The sequence below is a fragment of the Peromyscus eremicus genome, chromosome 12 (assembly GCF_949786415.1).
Source record: "Peromyscus eremicus chromosome 12, PerEre_H2_v1, whole genome shotgun sequence".
Classification (NCBI taxonomy): Eukaryota; Metazoa; Chordata; class Mammalia; order Rodentia; family Cricetidae; genus Peromyscus; species Peromyscus eremicus.
The window spans coordinates 36,576,022-36,596,895 of NC_081428.1; the positions used below are offsets into that span (position 1 = coordinate 36,576,022).

The following is a 20,874-nucleotide window of genomic DNA, read 5'->3' on the forward strand; positions in this document are numbered from 1 at the left end:
TTGAGCTTAAATAGACCATTATCCATTATATAAAATATCTTTGCAACAACAGGTAAGGTTAGTAAAAACTTTAAAAAAAAAGAAACTACTCTCCTTTATAGCTGTAATCACGGATGTATTCTTATTCTATGAAATATATGTATATATGTTGCAGTTCTGTATTCATCCTCATCTTTGACAACTTCATGCATGTAACTAATGGACTTTGATTATATTCACCTTCCCATCACCCTCTCTTATTTCCTCTCCTACTTCTACTGATCCCTCTCCCTTTCTAACTTCTTCTCCTTTAATGTCTCCTTGGGGGAAGTGTTGAGTTTATTTGGGGTTGCTTACATGAGCATGAGTGGGAGGTGTCAGTGTTACTCTCTGTTTTTCTTCCCATAGAATTTTCCATGTGTTGAACCCACAGCTGACATATTTATCTTTTTTTACTTACTTTTTTAAAAAAACATTTTAAATATTTAGGGGCATAGCTGTATCTCTGTGTTCTTATATTTCTGCATAAAATCTCGATCTTAGGAAATTGTACTCTGGTGTATCTCCCAGGTGTTGATGGGCTTTGTCATACTCTTGTCTTTTGACTATCACTGTTCATTCTTTGGATAGTCTCCAGAATAGCACTGGGGTTTGTGGGTAGAAAAGTCTATGGAGCATAAGTTAGTTCTTCCCTTCTCATCTGCTCTGGGATTGGTCTTTATCTGATTTGAGTTTATGATGCTTCCTCTTTTCATTGCTGCACCAAATGTGAGCATGGGTCCTGGTCATTGTGGGTGGGCTTGTCCCTGTCTCTAAAGTCTTCACACTGAAGTCAGGACAAAGGAAGATCACGTTCTGAAATGGGTTGAGCCAGTTCTTCATGGAGTGGCATCCTTTAACCTCTGTTCTCATTCTCATCTGCTACGGGATTACCTCTGTCTGTTCCAAGTTGTTTGCTCTAGTGTTGAACTAAAAACAAACAAAACATGGGTGCCCCAAAATACTGTATTTTTGGACTCCCTGCCTTCAGACCTCCCCAGGCGGTACTGTGTGGAGTGTGCACAGGCTATTGTTTGTTCTCTCCTCCAGACGGCTTTGTTCATTCAACAGCTCTAACATTTAACAGACCGCATTGTTAGAGAGAGACTCTGCACCAGTCTCCCCAAATAGATTGAGTTTTGTGAAGACCCCAACTTGCTTGTCTTGATACACTAAGAGCCAAGCACAATCCTTGGTACATGGGAGACAGTCTTAAGGGTCTTTTTTGGAAGTATTCAATTTGTCAAAGGATTAGAAAAATTTGAAAACATAATAATGTATAGACGTGGATACATTTAGATTTAAGATGTCTATCTGCCTGGTAGCAATGGATGCAGTTGAGTTTTGAGTGTCATTTTTTGGAGCACCTGTGAATGCTCCACACAAGACAATTAAAAGTGACTTCCCTAAAATTTTAATTACTTAGGTGCTGTCTCGGACAATTTGGGGTCAGATAAATCTGCATCTATTTATAAACAGTCACAGAATTCACTGGGGAAAACTATATGTTTATATAATGATATGCTGAATAGAAATATCACCTAGCACAGGCATTAAAATAATATCAGGCTGTGGAGGACCTTGATAGAAACAAACACTGAGTGCTGGCACTTTCCAAAGTTAGATTAGTTAGTGTACCAGCGCTTTGTGTGGCGCTGCCGTTACTGTGATGTGATCATCAATATAAGACTACAGGTAGCGTAATGAATTCACAGACGTTTTGGAAGGCTGGATGAGCAGGATTGAATGCGCTTTTCCAGTTTAGATTCCAATCAGCCTATTCCCAGGACTCCCCGATCATTGCAGATGAATGACCTTTCAATTCTTGTTTTAGAGAAACTGTACGTGTTGAATAATTTTCCTTTAATTTCAGACCACTGTGGTTTTTATTTTTCAGTGTTGAAAATGAGCCCGTGAGCACACATCAGAAAAAGGGAAATGCGCTTTCATCAGAAGCAATAAAGGTATGGTGTAAATTATTGTTTGCAAATGTTATGGTGTCCCACCAAGAAGAGTTTACACTTCTGCACATTCTTCCTTTTAGGGTTTTGTTTTATGTGTACAGAAGAGCATGTCTATTTTACATCGTTAGGGTATCCAGCCTAGCCCTGTACTTGGTCCATGAGGTGGGGTGTGGGCGAGCTTTGAGAAGGTTGGACTGGCTGCATTATGAGCTTCAGTTGAGGCATTTAGATGTTTGTGCCTTAGTTTCTAAATGTCGAAATCAGAGCATATGAATTTCCTGGCCTCTTTTCCAACGGAGGCTTTAAAGATTAAGTTGCATATGGAATGGTATAGACACCTCACAGCGCTTTGGGGAGGTACAAATCAATACTGTGTCAGTGCTACAGTGTGAGAGATCTTTGTTTGGTTAGCTCACGTATGAGCTTGCTGGGCGCTACAGGACAAGCACCAGCAGTGTATAAGCTACGTACCTATCTGTACAGTTGCCGGTGAGTGCCTAAGGTCCTTGAAAATTATTGACCTTTTCAGTTTTCCTAAGAAAATGAATTGTTGGGTTATTTGGCCAGTTTTGTCAACCACAGGTGTGGCTTTGGTTACTAGTTACTTTCTTTATTTGTGATTTGTGACAGTCAGTTGGATCCACTGGGTATTTTAGGTTAAATTAACCTGGTCAGTAGAAGCATAGAGAGTTATCTAAATTTTCTATTACTGTTGCGTGTACTTTTTGACATGCTGAAAATGATAGACAATGTACGTGTACTACACCTAAGAAAGTTAAGGTGTGCGTTCTTCCTGCTTTCTCCTGCTTTATTGAGAGAAATAGGTCAGGGTCCCCTTTTCTTTGCTAGCTTGAGTTTGGCTACTAAATCTTGCTTTCTGGTTTCTTTTTTCTTTTTTTTTCCAGGCAGGATGTCACTGTGTTACACAGACTATGTCTGTACCCACTGTGGTCTCCACTTGGGCTTCTGAGTGTTGGGATTGCAGTATGCTTTACCATGCCTGGCTCCACACTCGGGCTTTCTAACTTCTGCCTCCTGTTTCTCTTCTACAGACAACGCTCAGCCAACCTGCGGATTTACTGTGGCACAGGCTCGCTCTGCAGCTTTCTCTCTCTTCTTCTGTCGCTGAGAGTTAACCTACACAAGATTCTCACTTCTCAGGCTGTGTCTGAAATTTTGCCCTTGTGTTTCATAGCTACTTCTGAGATCTCACACTCCCAGGATTCTTTGACTACCAATTCCTGTCCCTCCATCTCTCAGCTCCTCATTGCTTCTACACTGTGGATCTTCACCAGCCCTTTCTGCTTTCTTGGTTTCCTATTCTTTTGCTCTCTGCGTATTTCCCTACCCTGCCTGCATCTGCCTGCATCTGCCTGCATCTGCTTGCATCTGCCTGCATCTGCCTGCATCTGCCTGCATCTGCCCACTGCCTACACTTTCATTCAGCAGACTGGGATAAAGTCAGCCTTTCATTTCCATTCGTCTAGTCTTCCATCTCCAGAGATTGGCTCTCGCGGTCTTCTTTCCACTCCTAGTGTTTGAGTTTGATGCTCAGGATTTCATTCTGAGGTCTGGGCAGCTGCACAATTACTACTCGTAATCATGAGATTATTCAGGGTTGCTTGCTTACAGGAGCATCCAATTCATCCATGATCAAAATGACACAGGGCACTCTCTTTTCTGGAACATTTCGGTCCATATAACTGTTTATTCTTCTTGTTCTCGCTCTCGTCTTCAACCTGATGGAAGCCACTGGTACAGTTTCTTCAGCCTCTTCCCATGGACCTATCTTTTAGGGATAGCTGCTACCTAGGATTAAAGCAAGTATGTGCATTTGCTGAGTTTCAGCATGGCTCCAGGAAGGGACCAGACTCGGGGCAATGAGGGAATGAAGGGGAAAATACACACAGGGACACATGGAAAAGCTGGAAGTAGGTGGACTGGGCTCTCGGGTGGAGAAATCGCAGCACCTCAGAGATGAGTGGGTTTATTGTGTACAGTTGAATAGAGAGGAATGTTGTTATATACAGATGATCAAGGACATGGGGTTATCACACACAGATGAACAAAGAGGCAGGGTGTGAGTGAAAAGCTGGACCAAAGAGGCAACTTTAGCTAACCTCAGGAGGAGTGGTCTCTGCAGGGGAGCAGTCTTCAGGCCGTGAATGTCTGGAGGTGAGGGAAACCGCTATGGTGGACATTTTCTTCACACACTATCAACATTCCTACTCAGACCCCAGAGGAAGGCTTTGCCATCGCTCTGAGCCTCACCCCAGGGGGAAAGGTTTGCCGTTCCCAGGGGTTTGAAGCTGTAGGTTCCTTGATATAGCCATGCCCATGTCAACAGCACAGATTTACTCAGGCCTTCACACACTCAGGGCTTCCTCCTCTCCCCACATGCATTGGTAATATCAACATCAGTCACATGACTTGAGGATAAAAACAGTTGAAAAAAGTTAGCAATAGCATTTGTTATATTGTTATTTTGAGCAGTTAAAATTGGAGAGTTTTCGTTTGTTCCATTTCTTTTCTTTCTTCCTTTTTTTTTCTGGTGTTTTTCGAGACAGGGTTTGTCTTGGCTGTCCTGGAACTCGATTTGTAGACCAGGCTGGCCTCGAACTCACAGAGATCCGCCTGGCTCTGCCTCCCGAGTTCTGGGATTAAAGGCGTGCGCCACCACCGCCCCTCTTGTTTCATTTCTAATGACCAGTTTTCTGAAATGTCCACACTGTGTTCATCCTGTTAACCCTAATTGTATGCCTTCTATAGTAAGGGGGAAATGTACAGTAATTTTCCTATGCAGTCTGAAACATAACAGATTTATGATTAGTTGACATAGTCATATATATCATTTTATATTTGACGTTGAGATATCAAGTTAAGATGTCAGTGATGTTGCCTATGATGTTTGAGTATGAAAATTTATTTTTACTTTTGAATAGTTATAGCTATAGTTTTATATTCTATTTGGACATCATTAAGTCCTTAATCCGATCCATGAGTTCGAGGCTAGCCTGGTCTACAAAGTGAGTTCCAGGAAAGGCGCAAAGCTACACAGAGAAATCCTGTCTCGAAAAACCAAAAAAAAGTCATTTATATGTACTATAGAGCCTTTGGTTTTTCTAACATTGCTAGCTATTTCTAATGCTTGCATCTATTTGTCTGCTAGAGTATGTATTTCTGTTATATTACTTGGATTTTTTATTTTAGCTAGAAAAATTTATCAGCTATCTAGTCCTCATCATGCCATTGTAGCCTTAACATGTCACTGCACTTGCATACAGTTTTATTTAGAAGAGATAGAAAACGTGTTGTGCCCCTTATCAATTTCAGAGGCTATCTTTCCCTTCCTCCCTTTCAAAGATGAGCTCATGAAGGTCTGCAGCCCATGCCCTGTGCCAGTGATGTTGGTGGTCCCCCTTCCTGCATCCTCTGTATCCTATCTTGTCTGCTTCTAGCCTTATCTTTCCATGTGCCTCAGCTCTCCCTTGTGTGTGTATGTATAAGTGACAGCAGGAGTCTGAGAATCTGATTACCTCTCCCCAGTGTGTCACTTCACTCGGCTCCTATATTTTACTCAAAAAAAACTCACATGGAAGTCTGCCTTAAACACTTTCAGTTTTTATGTTTTCTAGTCCAACTCCTGTGTTTCCTTTAGTGCACTCAGGCACCGGACTCGGGAAGCTCAATGCTGTGTTTTTGACATGGCAAGGGTGTTTCTGACTCCTTAATGAATGAGGGCCATTCTGTAAAACCAGTACATTTCAGGTCACTTAATGACCTCATTCCTACCCATACTCAGGAGCGTTTTGATCTCCGTCCTCGGTCTGCTTAGCCAACTGAAACACTTCATCTTCCAAGTCTTGTTTTCTTTTTCACAAAGCTTTTTGGCCTCTCTTTGCTTTATGACACTGGGCTTTAGCTTCCAGCTCTGGCTCGTTCCTTCTCATTTCTGTCCCTGATTCTCTCTGGGCTAAACAATGTCTCATGTAGATGTTTCACAGGGAAGCTGAAGGCGCCTCACCTTCTGCGGTGTTAGTCATCCAACATGACGACTTGCCGTCCTTGGCTTCACCTTTTAACTCTCAGATCTTTGCCTGATTTCTTTTACCCTGGAAGCCCCAGACTGGATCATTAACATTCCTCACCTTTTTCTGGGCATGTCCCTTTGAAATCTCAGATTCCATCTGCCTGAAAATCTCAGTATCTTCAGGCATGTTCTATACTTTTTTTGTGTGGTTTTATTTGGAGTGTGGGCTGGGAAGTGGGGAGAATTATCTGACTGGGACTTGAATGCAAGAATTAAAAGTCGCTAACGATGTTAGAAATACAGGAAGATCTACACAGCATATAAGTGGCAGAAGTGTGTGTGTGTGTTGGCATACATGTGCCGTAGTGCAAGTGTGGTAATTAGAGGATAACTTCCAGGAGTTGATTCCATCTTTCCGCCATGTGGGCTCTAGAGATGGAACTCGGGCCATCAGATTTGGTGGCAAATTCCTTTACCTGCTGAGTCATCTTGGTGGCCTATACAATGAATATATTAGTTTGTGCATATTATAAGATTTCTCGTGTATGTGGCCCATCTTTCCTGCATGGGTGAAGTGGCAATCAAATTTAAGTGTATTACATGTTTTCCTAGTAAGAGACTCAGTTACTGAACTAATTTTGTATGACACTTTTGCCTTAATAAAAGTTTGCTAACTTTTCCATTCCTAGCCATTTAGATAATAGCAATATCATATTAATTTAATATAAACATTGTGAAACATCTTTTTCAAGCGTGGGAACACTTTTTTTTGCCTCAACTGTAATCATCCCCAAAACACCCTCTGTAAACAAATTAAAGCAGAACTCCCTGTTCATGGTGGAGTCCCCTGGAGTCTTACAGGCCACGTTTCTTCTCTGCCAACTGGAGAAGTTTTTAAATGACATGTGTGACGACGGAAAGAGCATAGTCTTTGGAACCAAACATCTGGGCTCAAGTCCTACATCTCCCGTAATGTGGTTTTGTGACTGGGAAGATGTTCTCCGCCACTCTGAACCGTGGCTTATTGATCTGTTGTAGGGTGCTCATTGCTTATTTCATAGATGTGTTTTAGAGCAGACCGAGACGGTGTCTAAAACACTGTGCCGTGCTGGTCACAAGAGATACTTGGAAAAAATCTTGCTTTCTTGCCATAAAAAGTGTGGCTTAAATGTAAACGTATCTCTAAGAAGGCTGGTGATGTACTTTGGTTAAACGGTATAGAAATTGGCTGTTAGAAACATTAATTCTGCTTGGCTCTTAGATTGAATGCCTGCAGGAAGGTGTGATAGAATGAATTCAACTTGTAGTCAGGGCCCTTGCTTCCTCACTGCTTTTGTGAAGGTGCCTAGATGGAGAAGGCACATTTGTCGTCACCCTGCTCTCCTGGTGGACAAAGGCATTGCAGGTCTGGGACCTTGGGATCTCTTGAGTTCCTGCGTATGTTGTCAGGTAGCTGGTTTGACTACCAACAGGCCCAACCTGTTGTAGATCTAAGAGGTTGCTACATTGTTACAAAGCATCTTATTAAAATGAACACTGAGTCTGAAGTATGTATACACTCCTGATATGTGTGAGTACCTTTGCCCTACAGGTGTCGAACATTAATTGTAGAGCATTAGGCTCTTTTCAAACTGGAGCAATCTCTACACCATAATAGGAAGAAATGGCTTTCTCCATATTTCATTTTTTTTTTTTCTGTTTTCTCATTTCATTGTCTGTGGCAAAGTGCACCTTCATGCCTGTAGCCTAATGTGTATTGCTGAGCTTGGGATTCTACACACAATTCTCTGATGTACTTTTTCTCCCAGACGGTACACTGTGGGAAGATTCTGTAGCTCAGAGAAAATGGAACAGCGAAGGTACAAAATGGTCAGGTTCACTTCCAGAAGTGTTGCCTTTAAGGTTTCAATGAAGCCTCCAAGAGATGGAAAGAGGTGCCTGGTAGACAGTCCGATATCATATCTCAGGAATTTGAGCCAAGGATGCAAATCTGAGGGTCATCTGATTGATTGAGTTAATGGAAAATGCGATCTCACAGGGAGTGTGTCAAAGTACTACGCTTCCAGGCCGGACTCGGAGGAAAATGCTATATATGAGAGATGGCTACAGGAGGTGACCTGGAAGGATGTGAGGAGAGTAGTCAAAGAGGAAGGGGAACTGCTGAATGATGTGACAGAAGCCAGAGTCAGAGTCTCTGGCTCTTCCTTCAGATGTATATCATCTCGACTCAGAGGGAAACAAGTCCACTGAGTTAGCACACGGGACAGTGTCTTTGAGGAAGCATGGTCAGAGCATGCCTGGAGAACAGGTCAGCTTGCAGGGACACAGGCAGGGATTGTAATAGGGAAAGGAGAGGATGTCAGAGTTAGTAATGCCGCCTTAAGGATGCTGGGCTAAGGAGAGAAGAGAATCTCATTGTGTCTGGACACAGACTTCTGCTGGGTAGAGACTTACTGAATTGAGTGACTGGGCTCCCCAACAAGATACCAGGGATGGTGAACTGGTGCCCAGTGGAGGGATCCATGTGGGGGGAGGGGTAGTCTCTCTTTCCTCCTTGCGTGCAGAGCTAGAGAAAGAAGTAGGCCAGAGGCCACCATGCAGGTAGAGGAGAGGCTAAGTGCAGACTATCAGGGAATGACCTTCAGATAGAATGCAGGTCTTCTACTAAGTGTGAATGGATACCTGGATACCGGATGCTTAGTCTAAGGACTGTGAAAAGGGTTGGAAAGACTTCCTGGTGAAGCCCTGCCTAATTTTAAACCAAGGTTTTTTTGGCAGTGTGGAAAAATAAACTGCATTTCCCGTGGTCAGGGATCACTCGAGATCAGTGAAAAGTAACCAAGGATCAAAAAAGGATCTGAAGGTACTGGCTGTCCCTAACAGCTGAGTAGAGAGGATGAAAATGTGAGAACTGAGAGAGAGTAAGAATTGACGGGAGGAGGCTGTTCCGAGGCTGGAGAATTGGTATGATGGGCCCAGCTCTATCAGTGGGGTGGGAGCTGCAAAGATGCAAAGGTATGAGTGGACACTTGTGTTTGCCTGAGATGAAGAGTCAGAATCAGGATGGTGACAGTAAAAAAAATACGGCCCAGAGGTGGAGCAGGAGTGAGTGTAGATCCCTGGAGTTGAGGGTGCAGAGGAACTGGCTAGTGTTCTGAAGGGCTGTCCTTGTTGTGGGCAGAAAAGGCGGTAGCTGTGTGGATAGGAGGACCAAGCAAGGTCTGGTAGGAAGGAAGAGTCATCTGCCCTTTCTCTTTCCTGCTCAGTATCTATATTTGGCGACAGTCCTGACATCCTCAAAATCCTAGTCAGTATGTTGATGTAGCCCTCCCACCTGCTAAGGCTGTTCAATAAGATGGCAGTGCTGATTAGATTTATTAATTTCTTGTATCACTAGACTGCGGCTTCCACAATGACAGAAATTTGAGTATATATTCTTGGCCAGATCCAAACGTAGTGTCCTGTTTTTTATTTTTTAATAAATAAATACTTTAAAGTTTACCTTGAGCTAACTGCTCTATTGCTCATCTGTTGCTGAGTTAGGGTCGCATTCTCCGGAAGTATTTTTCCAAGTGGTCTTCGTTTGGGGAGCCCCTTGTTTTGATCCTTATCTCCCCTATCTTGTTCCTGGTATCAGAACCACTTGCACTTACAGAACTCTCCACACAGGGTTGTTCCGGCTCTAGCACTGTCCTTTACTTGGAACAGGAGTGTTCCTACTTCTAAGGCTAACGCGTTCCCTTTATTGGAACTATTAGGAATTGCCCACTTTGTCACATCACTTTTTACTTTTCTTCTTGGACCTTCTAGCCTTTCCTTTTCCACAAGTGCAGAGCTGCCCCAAACAACAGGAATTTCTGAAAAGCCAATTCTCTCTTGGAACCTAAGAGACCATTTGTCATTCTTCCTGGTTTAAGACCTCAAACCTTCCGTGTTGTGACTTTTCCTGTTTCGTTGCGGCTTACTCACTGCCTAGCACCTTGAGTTTGAAATGGGCTCACAAACTTCTGAGCAATTACAACTGGATAGTTTGATACTGAATGATTTTCATAGTCTGCTCACCCTCTATATTCCAACAAAAATCTGTGCACCTCTTAGACATGTTTCGATGTACCTAGAAATGGTCCCATGAGTGAAATAGAACTTTCTACGTTTGTGGGTTTTCTTTTGTAAAGGAAGTAAATTGTGTGTGTGTGTGTGTGTGTGTGTGTGTGTGTGTGTGTGTGTGTGTTTACTAGTGAACAGAAGGATAAAGAGAGAGAAAAGAATTAGGTAGGTGTAGCGTACGTACAGGACTTAGCTAATTAATGTAGATGATGTAGACCTATAGAAGAGTATGACAGAGTTGAGGGGTGAATTATAGACACCCAAGGGAAGATGGTCTAGACAGAAGGAAGAGTAAATGAACAGTTCCCAGGAGATCTGTCAGGAGATGGTCCTCATCTGGTTATAGTCTGCCTGTGGTCTTGGCATTCCTTACTCCCTCTGCTTTTGGAGTTACTTTGTCCTTTGTCTGGAGACCAATATCCTGGAGGGAACAACTCAGTCTGGCTTTGCTCTCCACAGATTTCCCTGACGTCTAATCTTGTCACAACTTTTATTCTTTTACCCAACCTTAGCTCTGTCATTGGTCTCTTTCCCTTCTGCCCTTTAGCCTTCTACCACACTCATAGTGTGCACATCGTTCACATTTCACATCTCATACCTTGGATCTGGCAAGCTGAAATGTTTTCTTTAGACAGTGCATCTCTGTCCCTCCTCAAGTTAATTAGGCCCTCCATTGTGGGCCTCCCTTTTCTAGACGTCTCCCCCACCCCCAGTGGTCAGCATCTTGTTTAGTTGTCCACTCCGAGAAGACCCTAGCTAAGTGAGTCTTCACCAGTACTAACATGGAGCAGACTGTATGTAGATGGATGAACTTAAATAAAGATCACACAGCATCACAGCCTACTATGTTAAAAAGAAAAAAAGGAAAAGAATTCTAAAAGCACATGCTTTCCTCTTTGCAATTATATTTTATGTGTGGGATAACTGTATCTTTGTGCATAACTGGAATAAATGTTTGTTATTGTTTGCTTGAATCTGAGTGCTTTTTTTTTGCTCCTGTCTCCTCAGGACAATGGTGAACAGGCCTATTGGCAGAAGGAAGTGGGCCCCACCTAATGAGAGCCTGTGGTTGGCCGAGCTTCATTGTTTTCCAGGCCCATGGCAGAGAACAGCTGCTTTAGATCAGGCTTGAAATTTTAACTATAGAAATGCAGATTTTATTGTAGGTGTCTCAGTTAAATGTTCTTGCTTGTTCACATTTGTTTCCAGATTTAGAAACTCCCTTCTTGTTGAGAATCTTCTAATTACTGAGAAAAAAAATTCTCAGAAGATTATGAGGGGAAAGTCAAGCAACTGAGACATTTAAAGACATTGCCGAAATTCCAGAAGCTGAAAATAGAAAATGAAGAGAAGCAAGCATTGATTCCTTTGTGAATCGCAAGCATTTTAATAATATTCACTTGTCCATAGTCCACCTTCTTCAAGTGGCCATGAGTGGAGAGCAGTCATTCAAGCTAGTCACAGCAAAGCGTGGATCAGACGCTCAGTGCTGGCTCATTGTGACCCATGGAGAAATAGCCTGATCAGAAATTAGAACAAATTAAATGACGTAGTCAAAGGACAAAACTGTCTTTGATATATGTGAGCGAACTAGCATGTCTTTTGCCAAATTATGAGGCAGTTGAGGCCAGGGCTCCACTAACCTAATGAGGGGCTGTAGGATGGAACAGGGTGAATATGGGAGGTAGAAATGTGGGGTTAACTCGCAGATGAAACCCATGGAAGGTGAGCCTTGCAGAGACTCTGAAAGGCTGGTATATTCCAACAGTAGAGGCTTACAAGTTATATCTAGTCCTAACTTGATATAATAATAGAAAAATGCTGTTACGGGGGGGGGGGGGGGGGACGGACAACTCAGCAACAAAACAAAACCAACCTCACTTCTAAGGTGGCCAGCTTAAAATACTGACTTGAAATCATTTTGCTCATCATATTTTTAACATGAGTTTCAATGCCTCATAGTATATTTGATAAGTGTTATTTGTCGGTGTTATTTACCGGTCACGAGAGAAAACTCGAGGTGCAACGGAACCCACTATTAGAGTTTTATTAGGGCAGGGGAAGGGGGATTATGTAAATAGGCCTACCGAAACGGGAGGTGTGGAAGAGAGAGTTGGGGAGCAGGTGGAGCCTGCTTTTATAGGTCACCTCGTGCATGCCTATATGTGTGTGTGTGTGTGTGTGTGTGTGTGTGTGTGTGTGTGTAGCTATTGCCACGCATGCGCATAGATTACATGTTCACACTGCTCGCAGATTACATGACCACAAGGCACATGGGTTACATAGGACGTAAGGCCCTGGAGTGACTAAGCATTTTGCCTGACCGCTGGACAGCTCGTGTGCCATCACGTACTTGGGAAGTGACTAAGAATGATAACACTCCACACTTTCTGTTATAAAATGTAGGGGGTTATGGTGACAGGTGAATGGGAATAGGGGTACTGTGTCTCCCGGAACTGTTTCTAGCTGACTCAGTGGGTGTCAGTTGATTTTTGGGCATAGGGAGGGGGCTTTTCTTGAGGTAGCCAGGTGTTCTGAGGTAGCTGATTGTCTTCGCAGCTGTGTTTAGCCCTGTGGAATCATCTTTGTTGCTTGGATCTGACAGCTTGGATCTGACAAGGTGCTGGTGAGGCAGAAGAGAAGTTTAGGGAAAAAAAAAAATTGGGGGGGGGAGGGGAGATGAAGGGGGCAGTCCCAGGATGAAGGAGGAGGGGTCTTGGAACCAGGAAAGTTTGAATGATACTTATGGTGGTGCATGCCTTTAATCCCAGCACTTGGGAGGCAGAGGCAAGTGGATCTTTGAGTTCGAGGCCAGCCTGGTCTACAGAGTGAGTTCCAGGAAAGGCGCAAAGCTACACAGAGAAACCCTGTCTCGAAAAACAAACAAACAAAAAAGAATGATACTTCTCTGAAGTGGATCTGACCTGTCCAGGTGGGTTCATGATGACTCTGGAGCTCAGAAGGATTTTTAAGTTTATGAAGGAGACAAATTTTAAACATATTAAGAAGCAGCCAGAGGGAATTTAAAATCCTGAGCTGGTAGCCATGATGCTATAGTGTTTAGTACTCTGCTATCAGAATTTTATTGGTTAGTGTTAAAAGTTATAGAGTCATATGGCAAGAGAGAGAGAAATCTGGAACATGCTTTATTTTTATTATTACCAATTAGGCTTTTTATCTTCACCTGAGAGAAACCTGTTTACTTTCATTATCGAGGTATCATTTCAGCATCCAGGAGACACAGGTGATTGATTGTTGAGGGGCATTTAACAGTAATAAATTGTTATATTAAAGTCTGTTTTTTTTGTTTTTTTTTTTTTTTTTGAGAGTCCAGACCCTTTGGAGTCAGGGGGTGTGAATATCTCTGGAGTGTTACTGTTTCTTATCGCCTGGGTATATTCGTTGGTCCTTGTGCCTATGGCTCTATGGCTGGCACTGGTCCTGTAACAGTTAGCTGAGTAGTTAATTAGAAATTTGAATATGTTATTAGAGACAGGGAAGAGAAAATGATGAAGCAGAATGTGATCAGTAGGGACAGGAGAATGCGGAGGGGGAGTCAGGAAGAAAAGACATATGAGGTTTCCAGTCTGGTGGGATTGAGCACAGTTGTGGGATGAAACCTCATTCTTCTGGAACTGGAGACAAGGCAGTTGATTCTGGTGTCCTCTGGAACTTAAGAGAGAAGGGCTCTGTTTGTGTCACTGTGTGTGAGGAGTAATTGCCCTGGGGTGGGGGTGGGGGTAAAAGGCTTCAGGTGAGACTGATGAATCCAGTGGGGGAAGCCCTCAAGCTTAGCAGCTATGGAGGTTACAAGAATTACCTTGAAGGGTCCCTGCCATTTAGGGGGAAAGAAGGACCTGATCCCCAATGTTGATGGGGGTGGGCAGGGGTTGTCACATGGCTGGGGTAGGGAATGGTCGGCAAAATTCCATAGGAGGGAACGGAAATGATAGAGCAAGGAGGTGAGCAGGTGCTCAGGGAGGGGCGAAGGTTTGGATAGGAGGCTGGGGGTTAGAACTGGACTCCTGTATGTGAGTTTGAACCGTGCAATGGAGAGGGCTTGCTTGGGAAGAGCCCGGAGCCTGAGAAGAGCCAGAGGCAATAATTTTACCCAGTCAAGGTGAAGTTCCAGTGACACCTTAGTAAGAATGTTTTCTAAAGAGCAGTTGGTCCATTCCACCTTCCCTGAGGACTGAGGATGGTGAGGGATATGGAAATGCCAAGGGACGTTAAGAGCTTTAGATAGGGTTTGGGAAATCTGGGAGGTGAACTCTGGGCCATTATCAGACTGGAGAGAAGCAGTGATCCCAAATCGGGGATGATCTCCCGGAGAAGGAGGTCAGCGACTCTCTGAGCCCATTTATTAGAAACCGGAAATGCCTCCACCCAGCTCGAGAAGCAATCCACGAGCACTAGAAGATATTTAGTTCATCTGACAGTGGGCATATGGGTAAAATCGAGCTGCCAGTCAGTCCCTGGAAGGGAACCTCCAGCCTGGTGGGTGGGAAAAGGTTGGCTCCGATATTTGGAATTGGGATCTGACTTTTGACAAAATTTACAGGAGGCAGTAATAGTTTTTTAAGAACTGTAAGTCCTCAGAGGTAGGCTGTAGGTGGGCTTTGACAAACTGAGACAGGACCTGACTATTAGGGTGAAAGAGCTGATGGAGATAGGACAGTACTGGAGAGGAGGAAGGGGCTGGAGGAGCCGAAGGAGCAGTTGCTGGAGGAGGAGGAGGAGGAGTGGGAGGTGGGAAAGGCAGGGATTCATTAGCAGGATCTGAAGCAGTAGTAAGAGGTTCCTCTGGTTGGGGTGCATAGCTAGGATCATGTGGGCAGGTGAGTAGGGAGCAAGGAGAGAGGGTTTGGCGCTAAGATAGAAAAGCGCCTAGATGTAAGGTAATTCTTCCCATTTGCCCCTTTGCTGACCGAAGTTAGATAATTCCTGTAAAATATTGGGGTCCAACGAGCCATTAGGTGGCCATTTTTTATTGTTATCTAAGGGATATTTAGGCCATTTTTTAGTGCAGAGGCGGATAAGCTTAGAAGTCTTTAAATAAGACATTAAGCTGAGAGGTTTGAGAGTTTCCAAAAGGCATCCCTGAGGAGATGTGGGGATTTGGGGATTGGAAGCCTTGTTTTCCATGACTGTGGAAGAGAGAAAAAAATAATAATAAAAAAAATAAATGAGATCCAGTGGCTGCAGTATCTCAGGTGTCCCAAAGATCAAGCGAGGATTGATTAATGGCACAAGTCGCTCAGTGTCCTGTCAAGCAGAGAGCGAGGCCAGGGCAGCAGCCCGAGGATGAGGTCCGAGAGACAAGAAAAGAATGAAAAGGAGACCTCAGACCACAGTTGTGGGGAGTGGCTGAGGGTGATAGTCAGCGATGGGGGCCAACTGTAGCTGATAAAGACCATGGGCGGGGGTACCCCCAGTTCCAAGGTCACCAGAAGGACACCAGATGATCAATGGTTGCTCCTAAGGGTGCAGGGACCTGTTTACATTGACTGGTTAAGGGACCTGCTTATGCTGACTGGTTAAGGGACCTGCTTATGCTGACTGGTTAAGGGACCTGTTTATGCTGACTGGTTAAGCCGATATTGTGCCGAGCCCTTCTGCGGCCGGGGAGATGGAAGGTGGGCAGTTGTGGATGAACCAACCTCGGTTCAGGATCCCGGCACAGGGCCCTGGGAGGGCCTACTTGGTCACAGCACCAATGTTAGGCATTATTTACCAGGTGTGAGAAAACACGATACAAAGGAACCCACTCTAAGAGTTTTATTAGGGAAGGGAAAGGGGGAACGTGTAGATAGGCCTACCAAAAAGGGAAGTGTGGAAGAGAGAGTTGGAGAGTGGGTAGAGTCTGCTTTTATAGGTCACCTTGGGCATGCATATATGGGCTTAGGTAGCTACGCCGTGCCTGTGCATAATTATGTGCTCTTGTGCTACACAAATGTAGGACATTTTTCCTGACTCCTGGACAGTGCATGCGCAGTCAGTAGCTGGGAAGTGACTAGGAATAATAACAATCAGTGGTTAGTGGAATGCCCTTTTAAGCTGTTTTGGGCTTGGATTATAACATGGACAGAGGTGAACAAATGACAATTATGATAGCTTTGCTGTCTTGAAGACCAGCTTCTTGCAAAATTTGTCATGTGACCCTGCAGTTCCCCTAGGGTGGTTTTACCTTGATCTTCTGATCTTTTCCTGACTCACACTTGAGGTTTCTTTTTATGAGGACTCTTGAGCATGGTGAGTGACAGATACTTTTGGGTGTGCATTCCATTTCCAAGTATGCAACTATGTGAGCAAGCATGTTTAGGAGGCAGGGTGAGTTGGCACATTTGCTTGAGGCTTTTGGCATCCCGGCAGAGTGTAAGGTGAAATGCCAGCACATTCTTTGCTCTCCTGGTTTAATCTTAGCTTGAGCAGTTCACATGAATGTTTGTATGCTTTACTGACAGTTGAATTTGGAGCAGGTAAAATACCTCTTAAAATGTTCAGTGTCTTCAAAGAATGCCCAGTACACTCGTTTTTTCATGGAATTCCCTGTCACGACTGTTTTAGCATAAAGGGTCTCAGTGGGCCTTTACTCTGAATTGGGTGTACCATGTTATGGTCTTTCTTGACCACCTAGGGGAACAGTTTTTCATACTACAACAGCATCATGAATTAATACCTTGCTGAAACGATACAGTCAGGGTGGGTTTATATGTATAATGACGGAGTGTTTGAAGTAATACCCTCAAGATCTACAGTGGTCAAGGGCATATTTGAGTACCTGTAAGCTTTGCTGTGATCTGTCCCTTATATCCATTCTCATTCTTCTCAGTTTTCCATCCTCATTAATTTCCAGGTATAGTAAACTCCTTAAAAGCCAATGCCTCACTATACACACAGGGAGAGGCAGACAGACAGACAGACATTCCATAGCCAACTTTTAGGTTCCCTTCAGGGGTTCCCTTCCTCTAAGAAGCATCACCTAGTTACAGCCTCTGCTGCCATCTCCTCCAAACCTGGACTGGTTACTCCTGTTTGGGGTGTTGGAGCGCCATAATGTCTCCCTTTGTGATGCTAATGTGCAGCTTTATTTAAGCTGCACAGACTCTGATCTAAGAAGGTTGTAAACAGCATGAAAAGCAAGCTGAGGGGTTGGGTCACATGTGTGTCCCTGGCCTCCGCCATGCGCTAGCTGTCCAGTTAGTCTGTTATGATGATGTTAATTTATTTTGTTTTCAGATTCCCCAAGGTGAGGACAGAGGGAACCATGCCGAACAGCCTGCCATTCTTCCAATGCTGGACGATCCCCCGAAGCCAAATGACCTTTCTAATTCCACGTCCGATGCCAAAACAGGAGAGAGTGAGCGACAGCCAAAAGAAAGCTTTTTTCACTTTCTTGGGAACTTATTCAATATCTCAGGAAAGTCGTCTCTTGGGGAAGTTAAGCAATCTTCTTTCAAAGATGACCAAGATAAATCTGAGAAAGGCCCCCAGGCTCCCAGTGGCCCTCCTGAGGAGGGGATCCTCAGGGAGGAGGAGAATGCCAGCCCCGTGATGATTCCAGTACTTCCTGTGGGCGAACCAGAGTCCAACTCCTCAGAACTGTCTGATGCCTTTTCTTTGGATACAACGCAAGACAGCGAACAGGAAACCACTGATACACCAAAGTAAGTTTGAAAGTTATTTGGGCAACAAACAGAAAGAAAAGACCCTAAGTTTTTGGACCTAGCTTTGTGAGCCTGGGTGGTAGTCCTCATTAACTGAAGGACTTGGAAAAGGTGTTCTGTAATAGTCTTCCCTGCCAGATCCCAGATGATGTGATAGTGTACATTCTCTACATGCCCCTAGGCTTGTTGTGCCCCTTTAGGGGGTAGTGCTACCACCTTATTAGTGCTAAATTTGGCTTAGTTGAAGAATTATCTTAAATTCAAGATTCTCTTACATGAGTGTTTCCAACTATGAAGTGCTGCTGTGTCAGGACCGGGAGTGTGCGCTGCTTGTGCACCCAGTAACTGATGGTCAAGATCTGAAGTCCCATTACTTCAGTGTCCTCTCTCTCTCTCTGTCTCTGTCTCTCTCTCTTTCTGTTCCTTTCTTCCTTCCTTTTCTTTCTTTTGTTCCTCCTCTTCCTTCTGTTTGGTGGAATCCAATTAAAAGGGTTAAAAATAAATCAATAAATCAACTACATTCATGAAACTGGGTTTATGAGCCTCTTACAGAGCTCTAACAAAAGAGGCTTGTTTGAATTTAAGGAGCATTTCAACCCCCGTTTTTTTTTGTTTCTTTGATTAAAAAACAGGTATAAACTTGTTTTTTCTTACACTCAAATATACTAGACAGAGTACTTTCCATATTGTCGGGACTATGTCAAGTACTTTTCCTTTCCTCCTCTTTTTTTTTTTTTTTTTTTTTTTTTTTGGTTTTTCAAGACAGGGTTTCTCTGTGTAGATTTGCGCCTTTCCTGGATCTTGCTCTGTAGACCAGGCTGGCCTCGAACTCACAAAGATCCGCCTGGCTCTGCCTCCGGAGTGCTGGGATTAAAGGCGTGCGCCACCACCGCCCAGCCCTTTCCTCCTTGACTAAGAATCTTCTCTGATGGAGAGAGAAATGCTTTAAGCATCTATGCCATTAAACAAAAAGGCTCTACTGAGGAGCAGAGACAGTCCCTGTGCCTTCATGTTGGTTAATTTCTGTTATCGTTTTTGTTTTTCACAGGTTCCCAGTCATCATGAAAAGCTATTTTGTCAAGTAGCTCTTTTCAAAAAACCAACTTTGTTAGTTGTATTGCTTTCCTTTACATAAAACAGTTAAAAATCTTCCCTATTATGAAAGAGAATGTGCTTTGAAAGAAAATCAATATTGCTTCAAGAGTAACTTAGTCATGTTTTTCCAAAGCCAGTTATTAAATATGTTTTCTAAAAGCCTGATTGTTATTTGCAGGCTGCTAGAATTTTCTTTGGTAAATGATACGTCTTTAGCTGAAATACCAGGTATGTCAGGTTTATCCATACTGTAGCACATACAGTATCCATTCTGTGTACATTGTCACCACATAGAGAGGCTGAGGAAAGTTCATAGGATGTAGTACTGTCTTGGGCATGTAGGCCTGTTTTTGTAAATACTTGTAATCTCTTAGTATTTTACTTTATTTATATAATTTGGGGGGGGGTCATGTACTTTTTGGATAAAGAATAAGCTATAGATCACATGCATAATTACATATATGAAATTCTCTTTTCTCTATTCAGCTTGTGAAAGATAAGCCTTTTAGCTTTTGTTTGTTTTGAGACTAATTTAGCCTTGGCTATGTAGACCAGGCTGGCCTCAAATGCTAGGACTGAGTACCACCATGCCCAGAGATAAAGTCATATGTTTTTGTCATTATTCAGCTACATTGATTCTGCTGTAACCTGTGAAACAACAGTGTAGAGAGTAGACGGTGGTGGCCGACTGACCCTTTAAATCATGGCAGGATAGCTGCTCAGCACTGAAGCAACTAAGTATAGCACATAACGCCAGGCTTGCGACTTTGTTGTTCCATGCTTTAAACATGGCAGTTGCTTAATATAACGAATGCATACTTGAGTTACAAATATGTAGTCTTTCCATCCAGGGTGCCACAGAAGATGATCTGGTTAGAATTTTAAACCAAGGCATTAAAGTCATCGTAGTTGAAATTATGCAGAAAGTCCTAAAAATGTAAAAGTATAATACTGATTCCCCTCTCAATGCGCCAGAACTATACAAGACATTGTTATAAGTTTGTAATTATTGTGCAGGATAAAATGCTTTGAGATCTAGTTCAGACAGAGCTGGTTACAAGTTCCCTACATTTACTGTACATGGTAAATAAAGCTCTGATTCCTATGTATTATTTCCTGTTTCATTGGCGTCATATATATATATATTCCTTTAGTTACCCATTTCTGAATTTGGGTCGTATTTTGGAAAAAAAGATGTAGTCTATTGAAAATAGGTTTTAAGTATATATAGTTTTATAAGGATAATATAATTTTAAGTAACATTATAACTTTAAAAGAAAAAAAAAACATGATAGAAGCTGTTCTTTGTCCTGATATCTGGATGTATGTTGTTCTGAAAGGTTCTTATATTTTCTGAAAAACTTACATATGCTGATATGGGATTTGCCAGTAACACTACCTTTATAAGCCCCAGCAGTCCCTTAGCCCATTTATAAAATAAACACACAGACTCTTACATTATTTAAACTGCTTGACCATTAGCTCAGGCCTATCATTGTCTAGCTCTTACTCTTATATTCAGCCCATTTCTATTAATCTTTACTTTGCCACGTGGCTTGTGGATTACTGGTACCTTATATCTTCCTTGTCCTGGCAGTGGCTGCAGGCATTCTCCTCCTTACCTTCCTGTTCCCTTAATTCTCCTCTCTGTTAGTCCCGCCTATACTTCCTGTATGGCTACTGGCCAATCAGTGTTTTATTTATTAACATATTTGCCATACAGAACATCCCACAGCACAGAAGAGGGTGTTGGAACCCTCGAGACTGGAGTAAGGGTGGTTGTGAGCTGCCACGTGGGTGCAGAGAATGGAACCAGGGTCTCCTGCCAGAGCAACAAGTATTCTTAATCACTGTGCCATACCTCCAGCCCCTGTTTGTGTCTTCTTAGATTTTCTTAGAAAGACTGCCTTATGCAAAGTCAGGCTTTGTTTATAATTCTTGGATCTTGTCTGAAACTCATGCTGTAGCTACAGCCACTATTGTAGGGACCTAG

The 20,874-nt window shown here is 43.2% G+C and overlaps 1 protein-coding gene across 1 annotated transcript in view; it reads left to right on the forward strand.

Annotated features, from left to right (window-relative positions):
• Positions 1-20,874, forward strand: part of Crybg3 (crystallin beta-gamma domain containing 3) — a 110,432-nt gene that overhangs the window by 22,153 nt on the left and 67,405 nt on the right. Inside the window, exons 2-3 of the mRNA XM_059276983.1 lie at positions 1,916-1,982; positions 17,359-17,786. Coding sequence (XP_059132966.1) covers positions 1,916-1,982; positions 17,359-17,786 — 495 coding nt within the window. The remainder of the gene's footprint in view (positions 1-1,915; positions 1,983-17,358; positions 17,787-20,874) is intronic.